This window comes from Entelurus aequoreus, linkage group LG28 (assembly GCF_033978785.1).
Source record: "Entelurus aequoreus isolate RoL-2023_Sb linkage group LG28, RoL_Eaeq_v1.1, whole genome shotgun sequence".
Taxonomy (NCBI): domain Eukaryota; kingdom Metazoa; phylum Chordata; class Actinopteri; order Syngnathiformes; family Syngnathidae; genus Entelurus; species Entelurus aequoreus.
In genome coordinates, this window is record NC_084758.1 from 23686712 (window position 1) to 23708545 (window position 21834).

Consider the following 21834-nt stretch of genomic DNA (forward strand, 5'->3'; position numbering starts at 1 on the left):
AGTGATCACTGCAGACACAAGCGGCCCGATTGCATTCCACAAGATGATGAAAGTGATATTTTTTAAGGCCATGTCCTTCTACGCACTTTCGATTTTTCCCTGACATTATTACCTTTAAGAACCACTTCTTTCGGGACTCTATGAAAGCTCTTTTCTATCTCTCTGTTTGAACGACTGGAACACCCAAGAACAGAACAGCAATATGACATTTTCTGCTCAAAATCTACACTCACTCTCAATTGATTTAATTCTATGCTCTCTTGATTTAATCTTTACCCGTAATTGAATCGCTCTCAAGTCGAGAACCAACTAAATACTTCAAATTTTGCCAACATGGGTCCTTTTTTGTAGCCATTAACTCCTGTAAAAAATATCCCATCCGTCCTCCTTTCTCACATTACATGAATCATCATTGTAGTCGCACCAACCCCTTTATGGTTTATTGTTGCTTCCCTGTTTATGGTTTTAGAATGATGTAATGGTCCCAATTATAGTATTTATGAACATTTTCAAAACAAACATTTTACAAAGTGATCACTGCAGACACAAGCGGCCCGATCGTATTCCACAAGATGATGAAAGTGATATTTTTTAAGGCCATGTCCTTCTACGCACTTTCGATTTTTCCCTGACAATATTACCTTTAAGAACCACTTCTTTCGGGACTCTATGAAAGCGCTTTTCTATCTCTCTATTTGAACGACTGGAACACCCAAGAACAGAACAGCAATACGACATTTTCTGCTCAAAATCTACACTCACTCTCAATTGATTTAATTCTATGCTCTCGTGATTTGTTCTTTACCCGTAATTTAATCGCTCTCAAGTCGAGAACCAACCAATTACTTCAATTTTTGCCAACATGGGTCCTTTTTTGTAGCCATTAACTCCTGTAAAAAATATCCCATCTGTCCTCCTTTCTCACATTACATTAATCATCATTGTAGTCGCACCAACCCCTTTATGGTTTATTGTTGCTTCCCTGTTTATGGTTTTAGAATGATATAATGGTCCCAATTATAGTATTTATGAACATTTTCAAAACAAACATTTTACAAAGTGATCACTGCAGACACAAGCGGCCCGATTGTATTCCACAAGATGATGAAAGTGATATTTTTTAAGGCCATGTCCTTCTACGCACTTTCGATTTTTCCCTGACATTATTACCTTTAAGAACCACTTCTTTCGGGACTCTATGAAAGCTCTTTTCTATCTCTCTATTTGAACGACTGGAACACCCAAGAACAGAACAGCAATATGACATTTTCTGCTCAAAATCTACACTCACTCTCAATTGATTTAATTCTATGCTCTCTTGATTTGTTCTTTACCTGTAATTTAATCGCTCTCAAGTCGAGAACCAACCAATTACTTCAATTTTTTGCCAACATGGGTCCTTTTTTGTAGCCATTAACTCCTGTAAAAAATATCCCATCTGTCCTCCTTTCGCACATTACATGAATCATCATTGTAGTCCCCCCAACCCCCTTTATGGTTTATTGTTGCTTCGCTGTTTATGGTTTTAGAATGATGGTCCCAGATTATAGTATTAATGAACATTTTCAAAACAAACATTTTACAAAGTGATCACTGCAGACACAAGCGGCCCGATTGTATTTCACAAGATGATGAAAGTGATATTTTTTAAGGCCATGTCCTTCTACGCACTTTCGATTTTTTCCTGACTTTATTACCTTTAACAACCACTTCTTTCGGGACTCTACAAAAGCTCTTTCCTATCTCTCTATTTGAACGACTGGAACACCCAAGAACAGAACAGCAATATGACATTTTCTGCTCAAAATTTACACTCACTCTCAATTTATTTAATTCTATGCTCTCTTGATTTGTTCTTTACCCGTAATTTAATCGCTCTCAAGTGGAGAACCAACCAATTACTTCAATTTTTTGCCAACATGGGTCCTTTTTTGTAGCCATTAACTCCTGTAAAAAATATCCCATCTGTCCTCCTTTCTCACATTACATGAATCATCATTGTAGTCCCCCCAACCCCCTTTATGGTTTATCGTTGCTTCCCTGTTTATGGTTTTAGAATGATGTAATGGTCCCAGATTATAGTATTTATGAACAATTTCCAATAAGTGTCAAAGGTCCCAAAATGGTGCATTGCAATGTTGTAATTTAGACAGTTTAAATGTGCTTTTAGTAAGCCCGACTGGGAACACAACATGTGTGTAATTGTAGCTGTGTGTGTCTCCAACAAGTGCTAATGTGCGCTTTATCCACGTTTTACATTTACACTTTAACTTTGCACTTGTCCAACGTAATAATGATATACCACGTTACACACAACGGCGTAACATTAAGGAGTGAAACACAAGCGTTAGCAACACTAGCGTAGCTACGTGAGCTACAGTGTTACATTTTAACAGCTACAGTCGTGGTCAAAAGTTTACATACACTTGTAAAGAACATAATGTCATGGCTGTCTTGAGTTTCCAATCATTTCTACGACCCAATTTTTTTTTGTGATAGAGTGATTGGAGCACATACTTGTTGGTCACAAAAAACATTCATGAAGTTTGGTTCTTTTATGAATTTATTATGGGTCTACTGAAAATGTGACCAAATCTGCTGGGTCAAAAGTATACATACAGCAAGGTTAATATTTGGTTACATGTCCATTGGCAAGTTTCACTGCAATAAGGCGCATCCTGACCAATTTTCTCTCAGCAGATAGCTTGCGTTTTCTTCCTGATCGTGGCAGTGACAAAACTGTGCCATGCACTTTATACTTACGAACAATTGTCTGCACAGTTGCTCTTGGGACCTTAAAGCTGCTTTGTAATGGCTCCAAGTGACTTTCCTGACTTTTTCAGGTCAATTATTAGTTTTTTCAGATCTGTGCTGAGTTCCTTTGACTTTCCCATTGTCGCGTTTGTAACCGAGTCTAATGACTACATCACATGAGCCCTATTTAAATGGGCTCAGAGAAGTCAACAGGTGTCGTCAATCATAATCACTCACATGAAGTTAAGAGTCCATGCCATGAAGCTAATTTGATTTGATCGTAACTTTTGTACATCACCAAAATTGATAATGTACGTTGCTGTATGTATACTTTTGACCCAGCAGATTTGGTCACATTTTCAGTAGACTCATAATAAATTCATAAAAGAACCAAACTTCATGAATGTTTTTTGTGACCAACAAGTATGTGCTCCTATCACTCTATCACAAAAAAATAAGAGTTGTAGAAATTATTGGAAACTCAAGACAACCATGACATTATGTTCTTTACACGTGTATGTAAACTTTTGACCACGACTGTATGTAATGCAAGGTTAGCTTAGAAAATCTAAGCTTTCAAACTCACGGCTCCCACGTCTGTAGCAGACTGCCGGATAGTTAGCAGAGCTTTATTTTAAGATGTGTAGCAAAGCATGAGGCATTAGGGTTTTCTTTCTTTCTTTCATGTAGTCACAAAAAGACACAACTTCAAAAGCGACAGTATAACAAGTAAAGGAGATGAGTGCTCCAATTAATAATCAATTAATTCCATTGGAAAAAAGCTTTGATTTATGTTATTTTTCTTCGATTAATCATTTGAGTGTAACTAATTAAAATTGATCAAGTCCAGACCGCATGGAGTGCCTGGAACTTTAAATACATGGACATAGTTTTCGCACTGCCGCTGCAATAGCTGGGTTGCAATCACGTGACCAAGATGATCAGGTGATGGTCGAGAGCAGAGGTGTTAAAGTCGTTTTCACTGAGGGCCACATCGCAGTTATGTTTGGCTCCAGAGGGCCGCTTCTAACAGTGAATACTATTATAACACCGTGTTTTAATGCATTTTATTAGGAGATTTTTTTTTACTTAAATGTTAAAAAAAATATGGTAAATTGCAATGATTTCCCCTCAAAATTGTGTGTATATTCCTGTAAATAGAAAAACAGTACTGCTGTTTTTATGGTAAAAAAAAAAGGCAGCTCAGTTGCCAGAATTTTTCTGTAAAATTTACATTTGTTTTTTTACAGTAAATAAAAAAAAATGCAATTTTACAGTAACATTTTGGCACCTGAGCTGCCACTTTGTTTGTTTTATACCGCAAACCAACAATTGTAGATTTTTCGGTGTATTACTGTAAATGCCAAAACGGCACCACAGTTTATTAGTTAAAAAAAAAAAGTACTGTTTTTTTTCATTTAGAGAAAAATGCTGTAAAAACCACAGTAAATTTCAAAATTTAACCATGAAATCTATTGTTACTTTTACATTGCACAATTTGATGGATAACTTGCTTTGAAATCATTACTATTAGTACTTATTTCTATTTAAAAATGGTTTGAATGCTACATAATACATATTTACATAATGAGACAACATTTAAGTTAACATAATTTGCAATTACATGGAGTACATGTATTGTTTTTCTCCCAAAATAGAAAGAAAGAACACTTTTAGTTAGAAAAGTTACAGTACTTTATTGATACATATTATTTCCAGGCTTTCGACGGCCAAACAAAACAAAGTGGCGGGCCACATCTGGCCCCCGGGCCTTGAGTTTGACACCTGTGGTCTAGAGTCACATTAGGCTGTGGTTTATTTACCTGCAACAGTGCAAATGTGGGTGTATTTTGAAAGGTTTACAGGCAAATATATAAGCTGTCATTAAAAAATATATATTCAAAATGGGATGGAGTGGATTGATACACTCTTAATAAAAATAATTTTCGAAAGATTTAAACCATTCATCATCACCGAAGTAGATGTAAAAATTGGAGGCACATCATGTCTTTACATCTGAGGGTCCACAAATTAAACATTAATCGGTGAAAGACAAAGTTGGATTTATTTGTGCATCGCTAAGTAACGTATTTAATTGACATAACGAGTGCCGTGCTGCTGTGATCGTGACGCTAATGAGAAAAATGATACGTTTGTTTGCAGTTGATTTCCTGCTCCAAATATCAGTCTCATCTACAATTCAGGTCTGCAGTTGTTTTTATGGTGTGAATGTCATACTTTGTCTCATTATTTGGCTATAGATGACCCTGTTGTTCAGCAATGTTTGTTAGCGATATCAAGATTCAATACATGCTTTTTAGCCTACTAGAGATTTATTCATCTGCTTTATTAATTCTATTAAAAAAATGTTCTTGATGCTATCAAATATCACCAAAAACGCTATAATGTGGTCAGAACTTGGCTTTCCTGCACAAGTTTCTGTTATGAAAATGCCATCCATCCATCCATCTTCTTCCGCTTATTCGAGGTCGGGTCGCGGGGGCAGCAGCCTAAGCAGGGAAGCCCAGACTTCCCTCTCCCCAGCCACTTCGTCCAGCTCTTCCCGGGGGATCCCGAGGCGTTCCCAGGACAGCCGGGAGACATAGTCTTCCCAACGTGTCCTGGGTCATCCCCGTGGCCTCCTACCGGTCGGACGTGCCCTAAACACCTCCCTAGGGAGGCGTTCGGGTGGCATCCTGACCAGATGCCCGAACCACCTCATCTGGCTCCTCTCGATGTGGAGGAGCAGCGGCTTTACTTTGAGCTCCCCCCGGATGACAGAGCTTCTCACCCTATCTCTAAGGGAGAGCCCCGCCACCCGGCGGAGGTAACTCATTAGGGCCGCTTGTACCTGTGATCTTGTCCTTTCGGTCATGACCCAAAGCTCATGATCATAGGTGAGCATGGGAACGTAGATCGACCGGTAAATTGAGAGCTTTGCCTTCCGGCTCAGCTCCTTCTTCACTACAACGGATCGATACAGCGTCCGCATTACTGAAGACGCCGCACCGATCCGCCTGTCGATCTCACGATACACTCTTCCCTCACTCGTGAACAAGACTCCGATGTACTTGAACTCCTTCACTTGGGGCAAGATCTCCTCCCCAACCCGGAGATGGCACTCCACCCTTTTCCGGGCGAGAACCATGGACTCGGACTTGGAGGTGCTGATTCTCATCCCAGTCGCTTCACACTCAGCTGCGAACCGATCCAGTGAGAGCTGAAGATCCTGGCCAGATGAAGCCATCAGGACCACATCATCTGCAAAAAGCAGAGACCTAATCCTGCAGCCACCAAACCGGATCCCCTCAACGCCTTGACTGCGCCTAGAAATTCTGTCCATAAAAGTTATGAACAGAATCGGTGACAAAGGGCAGCCTTGGCGGAGTCCAACCCTCACTAGAAACGTGTCTGACTTACTGCCGGTAATGCGGACCAAGCTCTGACACTGATCATACAGGGAGCGGACCGCCACAATCAGACAGTCCGATACCCCATACTCTCTGAGCACTCCCCACAGGACTTCCCGAGGGACACGGTCGAATGCCTTCTCCAAGTCCGCAAAGCACTATGAAATGTTGTTATGAAAATGGACAATGAAAATACGGTAGATTGGATTTACAATTACAATATTTATTACTAGGACTTAACATGACCTTAGTTTATTTGCACAGGCAGGTCTTCCTAGTTATATTTAGTCATAGCAACCACAAAAGAACACAAACTAATGCCATCTCGTGTCCTTTTTGTACGTTTAGTTCTGCCATCAAACACTACTAATATAGTAAAGAATAAACTCGCTTGCATCCCAGAAAGTTTCTATAACAAATCAAATGTTCAAACAAACATTTTACAAAGTAATCACTGCAGACACAAGCGGTCCGATTGTATTCCAAAAAATGATGACAGCGATATTTTTAAGAGCCATTTCCTTCGGCGCACTTTATTTTTTCCCTGACTTTATTACCTTTATGAACCACTTCTTTCGGGACTCTATTAAAGCTCTTTCCTATCTCTCTATTTGAACGACTGGAACACCCATGAACAGAACAGCAATACGACATTTTCTGTTCAAACTCTACACTCACTCTCAATTGATTTAATTCTACGCTCAAGCTGCTCGACCATTGTGTGAATTAAGCCGCCAAGAAGAAAAACGGATGTGACGTCAAATGCAACAGAGCTCTTGAGCGCACATGAGAGTGGTGGTATGTGGGTGCCGTAAAATGAATGCACACGTTAAATGTGCACTTTCAATGTTGATGGCATGTTAATTTAAAGAATTTTCCCTAAGAAAATATGCATTTAGGCTATAAAGCACGTTTTATCCGATTACTTGATTAATCGAACGAACTAATCGATGGATTACTCGATTACTAAAATAATCGATAAAAGTTTTTTTTTTCTTAAATTTAGTGCTCGAACAGGCTCTCGGAACACATACAGTATTACAGTTAGATTGGTATTTTATTTTAGTGCATGATAGGGGATCTTTCTTTCAATGCATTAATCCAACTAAAATCTTAAATTGTTCTCTTAGCAAGACATTTTGGACAAATGTTCCTCAGGATGGGGGTCAGCAACCCGTGGCTCCCTGGAGCTTTGTCAAATATGTAGGAAAATTGGGGGAAAAAAATATTTTTTGTTTTAATATGGTTTCTGTAGGACAAAGATGACACAAACCTTCCTAACTGTTAAGAAAGCCCAATGTACAATGTTTGTGTTTACGCTTCACTGATGAGAGTATTTGGCGAGCGCCGTTTTGTCCGACTAATTTTGGTGGTCCTTGAACTCACCGTAGTTGTGTGGACTGTGACCCAACAGTTTGTTTACATGTATAATTTTCTCTGAAGCTGCCACAGAAAGACGTGTTTCATGCCACTCCTTATTTGTCTCATTTCGTCCACCAAACGTTTTATGCTGTGCGTGAACGCACAAATGTGAGCTTTGTTGACGTTATTGACTTGTGTGGAGTGCTAATCAGGCAGGTCAGTGTATGACTGCAAGCTAATCGATGCTAACATGCTATCTCCGTCGGCATCCTTCCGCCTCGGGAGACGATGGGGTAGATCCAAAAAGGGGCGGGGGGTCTCACTGGGATGGTCCCTCCCACGGACGGAGATGGCCTCAGGCACCTGTTTCCTTGGCCAATAGGATGGGCTTAGAACCGGTATCTGCTGGAGTGACCTCTCCAGTGGATCTACACGGCCTGGGCATGGAACTATGGAGGGCAAGCTGTTGTCCAGGCAGCAAGCCCCCCCTCTCCGCATGGCTGGTGGATCCAAGGGAGCGACGAGTGTCGATACAACTTGGCACCAGCGACGCCGCAGGAGTTGCCGGAATGACGCTACAACATCAAACCGCCTTTAGGACTCCGGCTCCTGATTTTCTGTCGAGGTTTACTCCCTTAGCCTTACCCTCAAGTGGGTTGACCACAAGGCAGCGGTGGTTTTGAGATTGGAGATTTCCTTCTCCTAGGACTGGACTTTCGCTGATGTGTTGGACTTTCACAATATTATGTCAGACCCACTCGACATCCATTGCTTTCGGTCTCCCCTAGAGGGGGGGGGGGGTTACCCACATATGCGGTCCTCTCCAAGGTTTCTCATAGTCATTCACATTGACGTCCCACTGGGGTGAGTTTTCCTTGCCCGTATGTGGGCTCTGTACTGAGGATGTCGTTGTGGCTTGTACAGCCCTTTGAGACACTTGTGATTTAGGGCTATATAACTAAACATTGATTGATTGATTGATTGATAGATGGGCTGCCTACCAGGTTTACGAGCCCCATCTGCCCGAATGCGGCAGGTAGCACGGGGGTACATCTTACCCGTGGCGGTATAAGCCCGACCTGACTATCTAGGCTAGCTGTATGTACATATTGCATCATTATGCCTCGTTGATAGGTATATTTGAGCTTGTTTCATTTCCTTCACTTATGTCCTCTGTGTATTTAATTTATATTTGCATGTTTCATGACACATTGTTTGTAATATTGGCTGCATTTGTGTGCCATGTTGTTCCAGACCACAGTAAACGTAACCCAGCTTGCCAAAGATTGTAATAAATGGGGACGGCGTGGCTCGGGTGGTGGAGGGGCTGTGCCAGCAACTTGAGGGTTCCAGGTTCGATCCCAGCTTCCGCCATCCTAGCCACGTCCGCTGTGTCCTTGGGCGAGACACTTCACCCTTGCTCCTGATGGGTCAGGTTAGGGCCTTGCATGGCAGCTCCCGCCATCAGTGTGTGTGTGAATGGGTGAATGTGGAAATAGTGCCAAAGCGCTTTGAGTACCTTGAAGGTAGAAAAGCGCTATACAAGTGTAATCCATTTATTTAAATTCAAATTCTATTAGAAGAAGACAGCCTGCCGTTTCTTTTACCTTGGACACACACATCTATACCTTTGGCCATTCTAAGCCAGTAACTTCCAGGAGTTATCTCACCCTCTGAGAAGTTTTACTAATGTTTTCCAATGTTGCAAAAATGTGTAGAATAAATATTACATTTTAACATTACTGTCAACCAAGATTTGGGTCAGCCTGCGACACATAGTCATTTTGATAGTAGGCTAATATAGCTAATATAGACACTTACGTTATGTTTGCCTTCATTAAAACACGTATATAAGGCTTCTCCAGACAGATTTGTTTCTTGTATTTTTGGTCCAGTTTGGCTCTTTCAACATTTTGGGTTGCCGACCCCATTCCTTAATGAATGTACAACAATTTACAAAGACGAAAGAGAAAAAAAAATGTTTCCAGTGGGTTGACTTTTGTCAGCTAATTTACAGCATCTCAATTACCACCCATGTCCTTCTCTTCTATGCATTTCCTCCATCAACCTGTCAGACTGAGCTCCTGTAAGGAGGAGATAAAGCCCCCCAGCAGGGTACCACAGCTGTCGCCTTCAGACTTCCTGGACAAGCTCATGGGTAGAACATCGGGCTACGATGCCCGCATCAGACCCAACTTCAAAGGTAAGGGTGTGAGCCAGGGCTGACAGGTCTGCCAGCAGAGCTCCTCAAATTCCGGCCGATTGCCCAAACATGGGAAAACAAAGCGGAGCAAATTGGCGACGTGAGGGCCAGAACGTGGACCAAGCATTTGTACGTCCAGGAGTGAATATGAACAAAGCTAGACTCATTCCTTGGGAAAAAAATACTGTTTTTCTCTATGGTTGACAGGAAAACTTGTGCTTTCTCACCTCCAAGACACAAATCCATCTCTGGTATAGCAGAAAACCAATGTCAATAAAAAAAATACCTGTTCCTAAGTCAAACTGTTGCAATCATATAACCTCTATGAACTATTCCGGCAATATTTTAGTAAACACTTTAACATTCTCAACTGTTATTCAGATGTGAAAATCAGTTAACCACTGGTATTAGATAAATGTAAAAATAAAACACTCTCTTTACGACTGGGACTTAAGGCCTGTAGTCACACACTTTTTATAAATATTAAATAAAAATAAGTTAGCCATACCTTTTTAAATGAATAAAAAACTTTGATAACGAGCGAAAAAACAATGACTTTAGAAATTGTCATGAAATGGTTTAAAATGGTGAGCTAAAAAAAAAAGCTGTGCAAGCTCATTTTGAGATATGTGTAAAAATGCTTGTTTATGTGAACAGTAATAAAAATAAAAAAAACATTATGTAAACATAAAAAAACAAAAAAACATTCTTACATTATGTTCTTAACTATAGCGGAATGAAAAAAAGAGAGTGAACTCACTTATCAGTCATCCACTGTCTTTATCTCTGTGGGTGGAGGCCAGGCTGCAAGCATACACACACAAAATGGTAAGCTAAAAACAAAAAAAGCTGTGGGAGCTCATTTTGAGATTGTGGGGAAAAAAACAACCTTTTGAATACACTGTGTCAAATGCTCCTTTATGTGAACAATAATTCCAAAAAAAACAACAATATGTAAACAAAAACAACAAACAAACATTGTTACATGGTGTTCTTAATTATAGCGGAATGAAAAAATAAAAGAGTGAACTCACTTGTCAGTCATCCACTGTCTTTATCTCTGTGGGTGGAGGCCAGGCTGCAAGCATACACACACAGAAGTTGAGGCTCATATAGGATTTTTTAACGCTCCAAAGTGCTCCAAATCAGATCTTTTGGTATCAGATTCAGGCCACATTTGAATCCAATTCAAATCTGATTTTGAAATAAAGCTCCCGTAGATCTACGCTGATGTCCGTGTCTCCTCTACTTAACAGATTACAACCCATTATATTACTTTAATAAATTTTTTACATTAAAAAAACACTAATTTTAAGGTGTTGCCACTTTTATTTTATTTTGTAGTAGTAGTGACTTCTTTTTGGGTCAACTTCCTTTCTTTTCACTTTATCGAAGTGCGCATGCAAGTGACGTCGAGGCCCCGTTGGGACCACATGCGCGTTTACACTGGAGTCTGATAATAATCACATTATACAGTCAGCAGGAAAAAAATCAGATCTCAAAAAAACCTGATTTGGCACACTTTGGCCTGCAGTGTAAACGTAGTCTTTCAAACTGCAAGTATGTGGAATTAAATCTTGCAATCAAACAATGTACTAATATGATCCACTTCAAGAAACTCTTCAAACTTAAAGTGTTTACAAAGTACAAAGAAGAAGAACCAAGATAAACACTCTGAATTTATTTCATCCATCCTTTCATTTTCAAGATAATCTTACTCATCTCACCATATGAAATATAACTTACTTCACCAATTATTATTTATTTATTTTTATTGTTTATTACTTATGGAGTATATTGTGAATAAAGTGAGAACAGGAAGTGAACAAAAGTTTGAGCAACTGCTATGGAAAGGAAAAGGGGTAGGATTAAATGAGCTCTGCTTCTTCCTACTCCTTTTCGAACATGTTGAATAGAGAAATTGGAAATTGTGATGTATCATGTTATATGTTGCATGTTCCAAATAAACTCAAACTCAAACTTGGCATGCCGGCGGTTTCAAGTTTTACTGTTTGTGTCCCAATCCTGATTTTCTGGCATTGTTCTGTACATTGCATGACAAAGGTTATTTGCAACAAGCAGTCAGGTGACCCCCAAAAAATGTCCACTCTTTTCTTTAGGCCCGCCTGTGAATGTCACCTGCAACATTTTCATCAACAGCTTTGGCTCCATCACGGAAACCACCATGGTAAGAAAACCCGGCGCATTTAATAGTAGAACGTCTCAGGAAATTACACTTCATTACGACTTCCATTGTCTTGGTTGCATCTCGCTTTCCCTGCCTTCAAAATGATCATTGAAATTTAAAAAAAACAACACTTGCCACTCTGTCCAGCAATTAAAGCCGGTTCCCTCGCTCCTGTGCCTCCTAGAGCGTAACGGTGCAACTGTCCGGGACCGGCGCGTCACTGGAGTGTGGATAATGACGTGTCCACTCTGCAATTAAAATGAAACATTGAGAAAATGAATGAACAAGAAAAATATGGCGGGTGAGGGTTAAGGGGATACAGTATATGATAAAATTGCTGCTCAGGGGCTGTATTTATCAAGCTTTTTAGAATTACTCTTAAGAAGTCTGCTAAGAGTTGACTTATGAGTAAAGAAATTCTTTGCTGAAAGCTGCACTTCAAAGTTAGTTATCAAGCGTCTTACTCACACTTTCAGCGAAGTGTAGGACTGAATCTTAAGTGTCACACTCAGAGCTGAATTACGACATTACTATGTGTCGTAAACGGAATTTTAGGTGACGTCATTTCTGTGTCCATAGAAATGACCAATCACGGAAGGGAATCCGTTGTCTAAGAATAAAGAAATATCTTGGAAATATTTAAGTGGACAACGGGAGTGTATATTTTGACAATAAACTACAAAATAATAAAAAACAAACAAACAATATTGGCAATGAAACAAAAATAAATGTTTCCTTTTCTTTCCAATTCATTAATTAGGCAACTGATTTGAAACTGAAAGCGTGATGTTGCTGATGAGATGACGCCCCCTATTAAATCTGTGACAAAAATAATACCCGCTCTGTCTAAACGATACCGTTTAATCAGCTGCTCGTCATCAAACAAAGCCAGGACATCCTTCCGCTCCCTGAACGTTCGCGCAGGTCTCTCTCGCCTCAGTGCCATCCCCCGCTGGCAACTCCTAACCACTTAGGACACCTCTGAAGGTCTCTTAAATATCGTGGAGAGTAGGAGTGATTCTTAGACTTAAAGTTGATAAATAGCTTTTATTCTTAAGTTTGAGAATAGGACTAAATTTCGCAAAATCTCAGGACTTAAGTGTAAAATGGCACTCTAAGACGCTTGATAAATACGGCCCCACGTCTGCTTCAATAGTGATCCAGCATTATAGAGTACTGTAGTCCAGTGTTTTTCAACTAGTGTGCCGTGAGATATTGCAAATTAATAATTATAATCTGCAAATAATGTGCTGTTCCTTTATTGTCTGTGCTGTGTAGAGCTCGGCATGGTAACCATGTAATACTCCACGTCAGTAGGTGGCAGCAGGCAGTTAATTGCTTTGCAAAAGTCGGAATGTGTCGGGTGAGATGACGACGGTTTGTCGTGAACCCAATATGCAAAAGGTCAAAAGGAATGTAACGCTTAAACCAAAAATAAACAAAAGGGAAAGGTAAAGGCATTGAAGCATAGGGATGGCTATGCAAAACAAAAGTAAAACTGAACTGGATACAAAGTAAAGAAAAACAGAATGCTGGACGACAGCAAAAACTTGCAGCACTTCCGTACAATCAACAATCTCCCCACAAAGAAAGATAGCAACAACTTAAATAGTCTTGCTTGCTAACACAAAGCCGGTGCGGGGAATAGCGCAAAGGAAGACAGGAAAACGCCAACAAAACAGGAAGGGCCACCAAAATAACAGCGCAAGACAAGGACTAAAGCACTACACACAAGAAAACACCAACAAACTCAAAATAAGGCACGACGACCTGGTGGAGTTTAATTTTTTTACGTTTTCTGCTGGTGGTGGGCCTCTGGATTTTTTCATGAAAAAAATGTGCCTTGCCTCAAAAAAGGTTGAAAAACACTGCTGTTGTCAGTTGTTAAAAGGGGTCTGGACCTATGTCACCTCCAGTCAGGTCAGAACCAGAAGGCTAATGTGGTCGTTTGAAAAATAGCAAAGCATTCTGTGCAGCCCGAGTATCAAATGCTAACTGCCCGCTCCATCCATTCCAACAGGACTACAGGCTCAACGTCTTCCTGCGACAAAACTGGAACGACCCCCGTCTGGCATACAGCGAATACCCAGACGACTCCCTGGATCTGGATCCGTCCATGTTAGACTCCATCTGGAAACCCGATTTGTTTTTCGCCAACGAGAAGGGGGCCAATTTCCACGAGGTCACCACTGACAACAAGCTACTACGGATCTTCCAAGACGGCAGCGTTCTGTACAGCATCAGGTAAAAGGAGCATTTGTATTTGCTTGTGTTGTTTGTATTTGGCAAGAGGAGATCTGGCCAGGTTCTATATTTTAGTCTGAGAATGTGTTTCAATGTGCTCAATTCCGTACTTAGGTTTCAATATGTATACTAATTTACCCTGTAGGGTTGTACGGTATACCGGTATTAGTATAGTACCGCGATACTAATGAATCATATTTGGTACTATACCGCCTCTGAAAAATACCGGAACCCCCCCCCCCCCCCATGTTCGGCAGCGCACAATCACGGAGTACTTACAATTAGACAGTGTGTAGACAGAAAAGAGAGAACGGACGCATTTTGGCTTAAAAACTGCCGATAAAGGTGAAGTTATAACACTGAAACGCCCTCAGGAAGAGGTGCTTTAAGACATGGCTAGCTAGCTAGCAGCTAAAGTCCATCCTGTTACGTGCGGCGGGGTCACAGCTTGCTGCGAAATTCGTTCCTCCGGGATGCAAACAAACCACTCCGGACAGGACGTGCAGGTAGGAACATGATTTATTTGTAGAACTCAAACAAGTACCAAAAACTGAAAACATGTGCCGATCGCACTTGAAGCAAACGCTAACACTTAGCATAGGCAAAAAGACAAGGAATACTCACGTAACTGTAGCATAAGCAAGCAAAGAAGCCAGGCCGACTGACCGGCAAAGGCAGGCTTAAATAATGCCTCTGATTAGTGCTCGGGGAACAGGTGAGCGTCCCGAACACCAATCAGAGGCAGGTGAAAATAATAAGTAGCCAAGGTAACTAAACAAATTCAAGGGTGCACAACAACAGGAACTCAGGGAGTCCAAATCTAACAGAAAATAACAAAAACATGATCCGGGCCACGGATCATGACACATCCGCAGTCTACAGTGTTTTAGCTACTTCTAAATCACTAATCCTCGCCTCCATGGCGACAAATAAAGTACGTTTCTTACAAGTATCATCCCTGTAGGACGAGGAATAGCTAAACATGTTTCACTACACACCGGAGCTTACCGGCGTCACAATGTAAACAAACGCCATTGGTGGATCTACAGCTAACATCCACTGTAATGATACCAAGTACAGGCGCGTATCTAGTCGATACTAATATGATTACATCGATATTTTTTGGCGTCACAAAGTCTTCTTTCATTTAAAAAAAATGTATATCATGTTTATAAACTCAGGAAATATGTCCCTGGACACATGAGGACTTTAAATATGACCAATGTATGATCCTGAAACTACTTGGTATCGGATTGATACCCAAATTTGTGGTATCATCCAAAACTAATGTAAAGTATCAAACAACAGAAGAATAAGTGATTATTACATTCTAACAGAAGTGTAGATAGAACATGTTAAAAGAGAAAGTAAGCAGATATTAACAGTAAATGAACAAGTAGATTAATAATTAATTTTCTACCACTTGTCCTTAATAATGTTGACTAAATAATAGAATGGAAAATGACACAGTATGTTACCGCAGACTAAATTGTTTGTTTACTTACTAATAAAAGACAAGTTGTTTTGTATGTTCACTATTTTATTTAAGGACAAACTTGCAATAAGAAACATGTGTTTAATGTACCCTAAGATTTGTTGTTAAAATAAAGCCAATAATGCCATTTTTTGTGGTACCCTTTGTTTAGAAAAGTATCAAAGTACCGAAAAGTATCGAAATCATTTTGGTACCGGTACCAAAATATTGGTATCGGGACAACACTACTACACTGCGTACTTTGTTACTGAGGACGCGAAATGATACGTTTCCCTTTTCTCTCCTTTCTAAATGTGAATTGCAACCACTCAGGTTAGCCCCTCCCCTTACTCTACGTAGCCAAGATGATCATGATTGAAGGTGATTAGGGTTCATCACTGCACACCCACCATTTGGGGTGTGTTGAGTGCAGGTACCGACGGAGTATTTCTCGTTGGGAACGTACTTTTTTACTTAAAATGCTATGAGCAAGTACGGAAGTGCGCAAACTGAAACAAGGCTTTATGTACCGGGAGGTCGGAATGTCCGAAAAAGTTTCAACGAACGCCCCCGATGTCGGATTTCTTACTTGGAAAGTCGGAGCATTCTCACCACCCCCGAGTTGGCTTCTGCTCTGAATGTAAACAATATTATAAGCTTCTATATTATTCGTTATCACTTCTGAGTAGTTTTTGTTGCAATAAATTAGCCATATACGATGTATTGTTGGACATTTGTATATGGTAACCGGGCACCGATTCTGTCACAAGGTGTTGGTAAAGAAACCCCAAGATGCAGAGAAGGCAGGATTGGTGCAGGAAAACATGATTTAATGTCCAATAAATAAATGTAAAACACAAACCAGGAACTAGGAATAGCCAAACTGAAAACAGGAATCAGCAAACAGAAAAACTGGAAACAGCTAACGGCTAACAGGATAACATGAAACAAAGAGCTAGGAGACAGCAAACTGTAAATAGCAATTAGGAACTAGCAAACAGGAACAGCTTACCGCAAACGAAAACATTGACAAGTATCAGCGACATCGACAAGTCATAATGGCAATACTCCAGCACAGACTGGATGGCAAGGCAGGTTTAAATAGCAGCTGGCTGATTGACACCAGCTGTGGCCAGGTGCCAATCAGCCACAGCTGAGGGAAAACCGCACTCAGGGAGAAAAGCAGGAAACAACCAAAATAAGAGCGCTGACAGGAAACAAAGACAAACACAGAGGAAAAACTAAAACCTAACCAAACTGTCAGGGACAAGCCTGACAGATTCACTTCAAATCCAACGGTGCCATGTTTCAGTGCCTGGCACTCACTTTGGCACTTGGCAATCACTCCTGCAGCACTGAGAGCGGACTAAACCAAACTACCTCTAGGTCAGTGGTTCTTAACCTTGTTGGAGGTACCGAACCCCACCAGTTTCATATGCACATTTACCGAACCCTTCTTTAGTGAAAAATTATTATTTTTCAAATTCAAGACAAAGTTATATGTTTTTTTTTACTAGTGCACAAAATGAACCGTGCATGAACATCACCTTGTTCAAAGAACAAAACCAACACAGTGCATGAACTCACAACTAATTACACACTTGCAAATCAGATGGAAAATTAGAGGGAACCTTGTTTGGGGGTATCCATAATACTTAGACTTCCTTTTTATTGTCATTCAAATGTTAACTTTACAGTACAGATACGCCGATAGGGAGAAGTTTTTATTTACACGATTGATTGATTGAATGAAACTTTTATTAGTAGATTGTACAGTACAGTACATATTCCGTACAATTGACCACTAAACGGTAACACCCGAATAAGTTTTTCAACTTGTTTAATTAAGTCGGGGTCCACGTTAATCAATTCATGAGTCTGGTGCGTCGGAGGCTCTGCCGAACCCCTTAGGTCGACTTACCGAACCCCTAGGGTTCGATCGAACCCAGGTTAAGAACCACTGCTCTAGGTAATGTTGTAATTTTCAAAGCCCAAAAAGTAAATGACTCAAAAAACTCTCCAATGTAAATTAAGCTCCACTTTTTCCACAAATGTGCTAGCTTGATGCTAATATACACTGGCTTTGCATTAGCGATTTTAAACTTTTTAACTTCAACACCTTCAAAATTGTTGATGAAAACTACGACTAAGATGCACGTTAAAATCAAACAGCTGGTGCGTAGTTAGTTATAATGTAAATAATTCAAAGTATATACTCTGATGATTAACTTGTGTGATGTCTGTATTATGCTGATAGTATATATTTGTACCATGAATTGATTTACGTGGACCCCGACTTAAACAAGTTGAAAAACTTATTGGGGTGTTACCATTTAGTGGTCAATTGTACGGAATATGTACTGAACTGTGCAATCTACTAATACAAGTTTCAATCAATCAATCAATCAAGTACAATACTTCCAGTATCAACACTTTGTAGGGGGAAACTTGAGACAGCAGGGACTGCATGAGCAACAGACTATAAACTATGCACTACAAGATACAACAACTGGACAGCAGTTATCATAATCAGCCCTTTTTTAAATGTTGCAATAAAAAAATGAGATTTCATGATCAAAAACAATTACGGTAATATTTATTAACACACAAAAGTACCAAAAATTGGTAGTGTTGAGTACTGGTATCGATTCCCAGGTACCATATCAGTTCAAATTATTAATCTTGATATTATTGTCGTGTTAAGTAAATTTTTTTCGTGTGGTATTTACATTTAACATTGCTAATATTAGCGTCTGGGTATCCTCTTCATCCATTTTGTTTGAAGGTTTCCTACAAGTTACTTATGTTCAGACAACACAAGAATCGCAAGATTAACTTTCGTGGATTTTGGTAGTCTTGATTTCCGACCTCGTCACTGGAATGTTCACAACTCGGCTGTGACGTCATTCCCAGCTCCGACTTACAACTTCCGAGATAAATGGAACGCGGCGTTACACCTTAGAATCAAAATAGCCGCCACATGTAAAACAATACAAAAAAAGTAGCGTTGTAATGTACAAGAATAATATGGCGTCTTAAGAATATTTTAATAAGTGAACAATGAAGCGATAAATTAGACTATAAATTGGACTTTATTAATCTTACCTATATTAATTTTTTTAATTAGACGTTTAATTACAATAACTGTTAATTTCCCCCAATGAATCAAATAAGTTTAGTGGAGCGGCCAACACTTGTAGTAGTAGCACCTCTCAATATGATCATTATTAAGTATTGGGTACAAGATGTTCAGTCAAATATCAAAGTTATTGACTAAAAAGTGCAATATTTTTGTCCTGAAGCAAGCTCCAGCCTTGATTTTTTTTAAATATATTTGAAAACATTGAAAATTGGCCCTCAATGTTTTTGGCAACACAAGGTGTAAAGACAATACAATAAGTTAGCAAACACTTACCTGTTTTGGGGGAGGGTTTTTTGCAACAAAAAGTTATCCAATTTGACTTTAGTATTCATGTAAAAGTCCCAGCCTGTTTTAAGTGAGAATATCCAACAACAATGTCCACGTTAAAAGGGTAAAACATTTAAAACAGCACAAACAAAGTGATCTTATTAGCTTAGCACTGCTGGAACTCCAGCAAACACAATTTGGCAAGACAGGAAGTACGGCAAAAAGCAGGAAGTGCCTTTCAAAGTAAAAGAGGAAGTGGGTGTATCTTGTCAAATTCAACATCCATAGTTATTTAATGTGTAAATTAATGGTTACTGTTAATGGTCTGACTAACCTGACTCGCAGTTCTGTCAGATTTTAATCCGGTCTGTGGAACCATTGGCGGTAAGCCTGTATGCTTGACATTGAATATTGTGGAGTGTTTATTTATTTATTTATTTTTATACAAGTTTTTTATTTGTTATTTTTCTGCTTGTATTTCTTTTATTTGGGTTTTATCGTTGTATGGTTTCTTTTTCTGTGATATGGACCCCCCTTGGTCTGAAATAAAATGACTACTACTACTACTATAAAACCAATCAATCAATGTTTATTTATATAGCCCTAAATCACAAGTGTCTCAATAGGCTGCGCAAGCCACAACAACATCCTCGGTTTAGGGCCCACATAAGGGCAAGGAAAAACTCACAACCCAGTGGGATGTCAATGTGAATGACTATGAGAAACCTTGGAGAGGACCGCAGATGTGGGTGACCACCCCACCCCCTCTAGGGGAGACCCAGGCATGTGATTTTTCCGTCTAAAGTCGGAATTCCGTCTTTTTTAATCTCGGGGGGGGAAAAAAATGTATCTCCCGTTTTTCCGTTTTTTTTCCGACCCTAAATCAAGATTCGAGACGTAGTTGATTGGTCGATATGTTCCTTGTGACCAATCAGGACATCTGTTATGAATGATGACGTTAATAACGTCATCATTCATAATGGTTACTACGGCCATTTTCCATATGTAAACAATGTCGGTTCTCGAGAGAAAGGACGCTTTACGAGTAAAAGAAATTGATAAACATGTCAAAAATAAGTTTCGATGGGACTGGATGGAAAGGGAAATCACTGATACTGTTGGGAAGAAGAAAGTTACGACTTTGTTCGGTGATTTTATTCGGAAAATCGATCGTCCCGGAAAGGTTTTGTGCACGTGGTGTCATGATAATATTGACTATGGATCACGAGGTTTCAAGGCTTTGGAAGTACATGCGAAACGCCAAAAACATATGAAACAACTTGAAGCAAGGAAAACGAACTTTTCACTAGCTGCTACTTTTGGATGTCAACCGAAAGTGAGCAAACCTTACGGACTTCATCTTTTGTTTACATCGACAACTGCCGTAGACATGGAGAGGAAAGATCCACCCACTTCAGTTGCAGACAGGGTTGTTAATAATGAGGTAAGCTAAAAAATATTTGCCTGCGAAATACGCATGTTTGTTTTAAATATTAACCAATTATTGCTTAGCGAAATATAAATGAGTTTTTCTAAAAATAAAAAGCCACGTGAAAATATATTATGAAATTACAGAAATTCAAAGAGTCGCATTATTGATTCCAGTTAACAATTTATTTGAAATAAATTTGCATATAATACTATTTTGTAATATTAAGTTCTTATGTAGTCTGTTGAAACTATTGTCAGTGGTGTAACAATCTTGAAGGTAAATATTTTCACACTTGTTTCATGCAATATGTCAGTGTCCTCACATTATTATTATTTCCTATTTTCAAATATGAGTAAACAATACTAAACATGTTTAATTATTTTCATAAATGTATATCCTATTTTGGCGAAAAGAATGAAATGTTTACATTACATGAACTGAAGTAATGTGGTAATACTGTAAATAAACTGTGGATAATAACACTGATCAATGTGACACCTGTGGATGTGAAATGAACACAAGATGTAAATATTAGTGACTAAATACTGTTGGGACTGAACCATATACAGTGATTCATTAGGATAATTGGGTTATGTATGTTCTATTAATGATGTTTTCATGTCTTTAAACACTAAAATATTTTCTTCAAATGGTGCTGTCTTTGTTAATTTTAGCATGTTAAATTGGTGAAAAACCAGGAGCTTCGGGGGGGCGTTGCCCCCCTTGTCCCCCCCAGACCCCCGGAAGTTTTTTCAGTCTTTTTCATTGTGGTCAAATCACATGCCTGGAGACCGGATGCAATGGGCGTCGAGTGGGTCTAGCAAAATATTGTGAAGGTCCGGTCCATAGTGGATCTAAGATAATAGTTGGGTGGCAGGAAAGAAAAGAAACGGCAGATCAACTGGTCTAAAAGGGTGGTCTATTTAAAGGCTAGAGTATACAAATGAGTTTTAAGATGGGACTTAAATGCTTCTACTGAGGTTGCATCTCTAACTTTTACCAGGAGGGCATTCCATAGTACTGGAGCCCGAATAGAAAACGCTCTAAAGCCCGCAGACTTTTTTGGGCTCTGGGAATCACTAATAAGATCTTTGAACGCAGATTTCTTGCCGGGACATATGGTATAATACAATCGGCAAGATAGGATGGAGCTAGACCGTGTAGTATTTTATACGTAAGTAGTAAAACCTTAAAGTCACATCTTAAGTGCACAGGAAGCCAGTGCAGTTGAGCCAGTATAGGTATATATATATAGGTATATATGTATATAAAGGTATATACAGTATAAGCGTAATATGATCAAACTTTCTTGTTCTTGTCAAAAGTCTAGCAGCCGCATTTTGTACCGACTGTAATCT

The 21834-nt window shown here is 39.5% G+C and overlaps 1 protein-coding gene across 2 annotated transcripts in view; it reads left to right on the top strand.

The window, feature by feature from the left end:
- The window catches only part of glra4a (glycine receptor, alpha 4a), a 104333-nt gene that overhangs the window by 40302 nt on the left and 42197 nt on the right, over window positions 1-21834 (top strand). For both annotated transcript variants that reach the window (XM_062039727.1, XM_062039728.1), the window contains exons 2-4: window positions 9602-9729; window positions 11850-11917; window positions 13938-14161. In XM_062039727.1, coding sequence (XP_061895711.1) covers window positions 9602-9729; window positions 11850-11917; window positions 13938-14161 — 420 coding nt within the window. The remainder of the gene's footprint in view (window positions 1-9601; window positions 9730-11849; window positions 11918-13937; window positions 14162-21834) is intronic.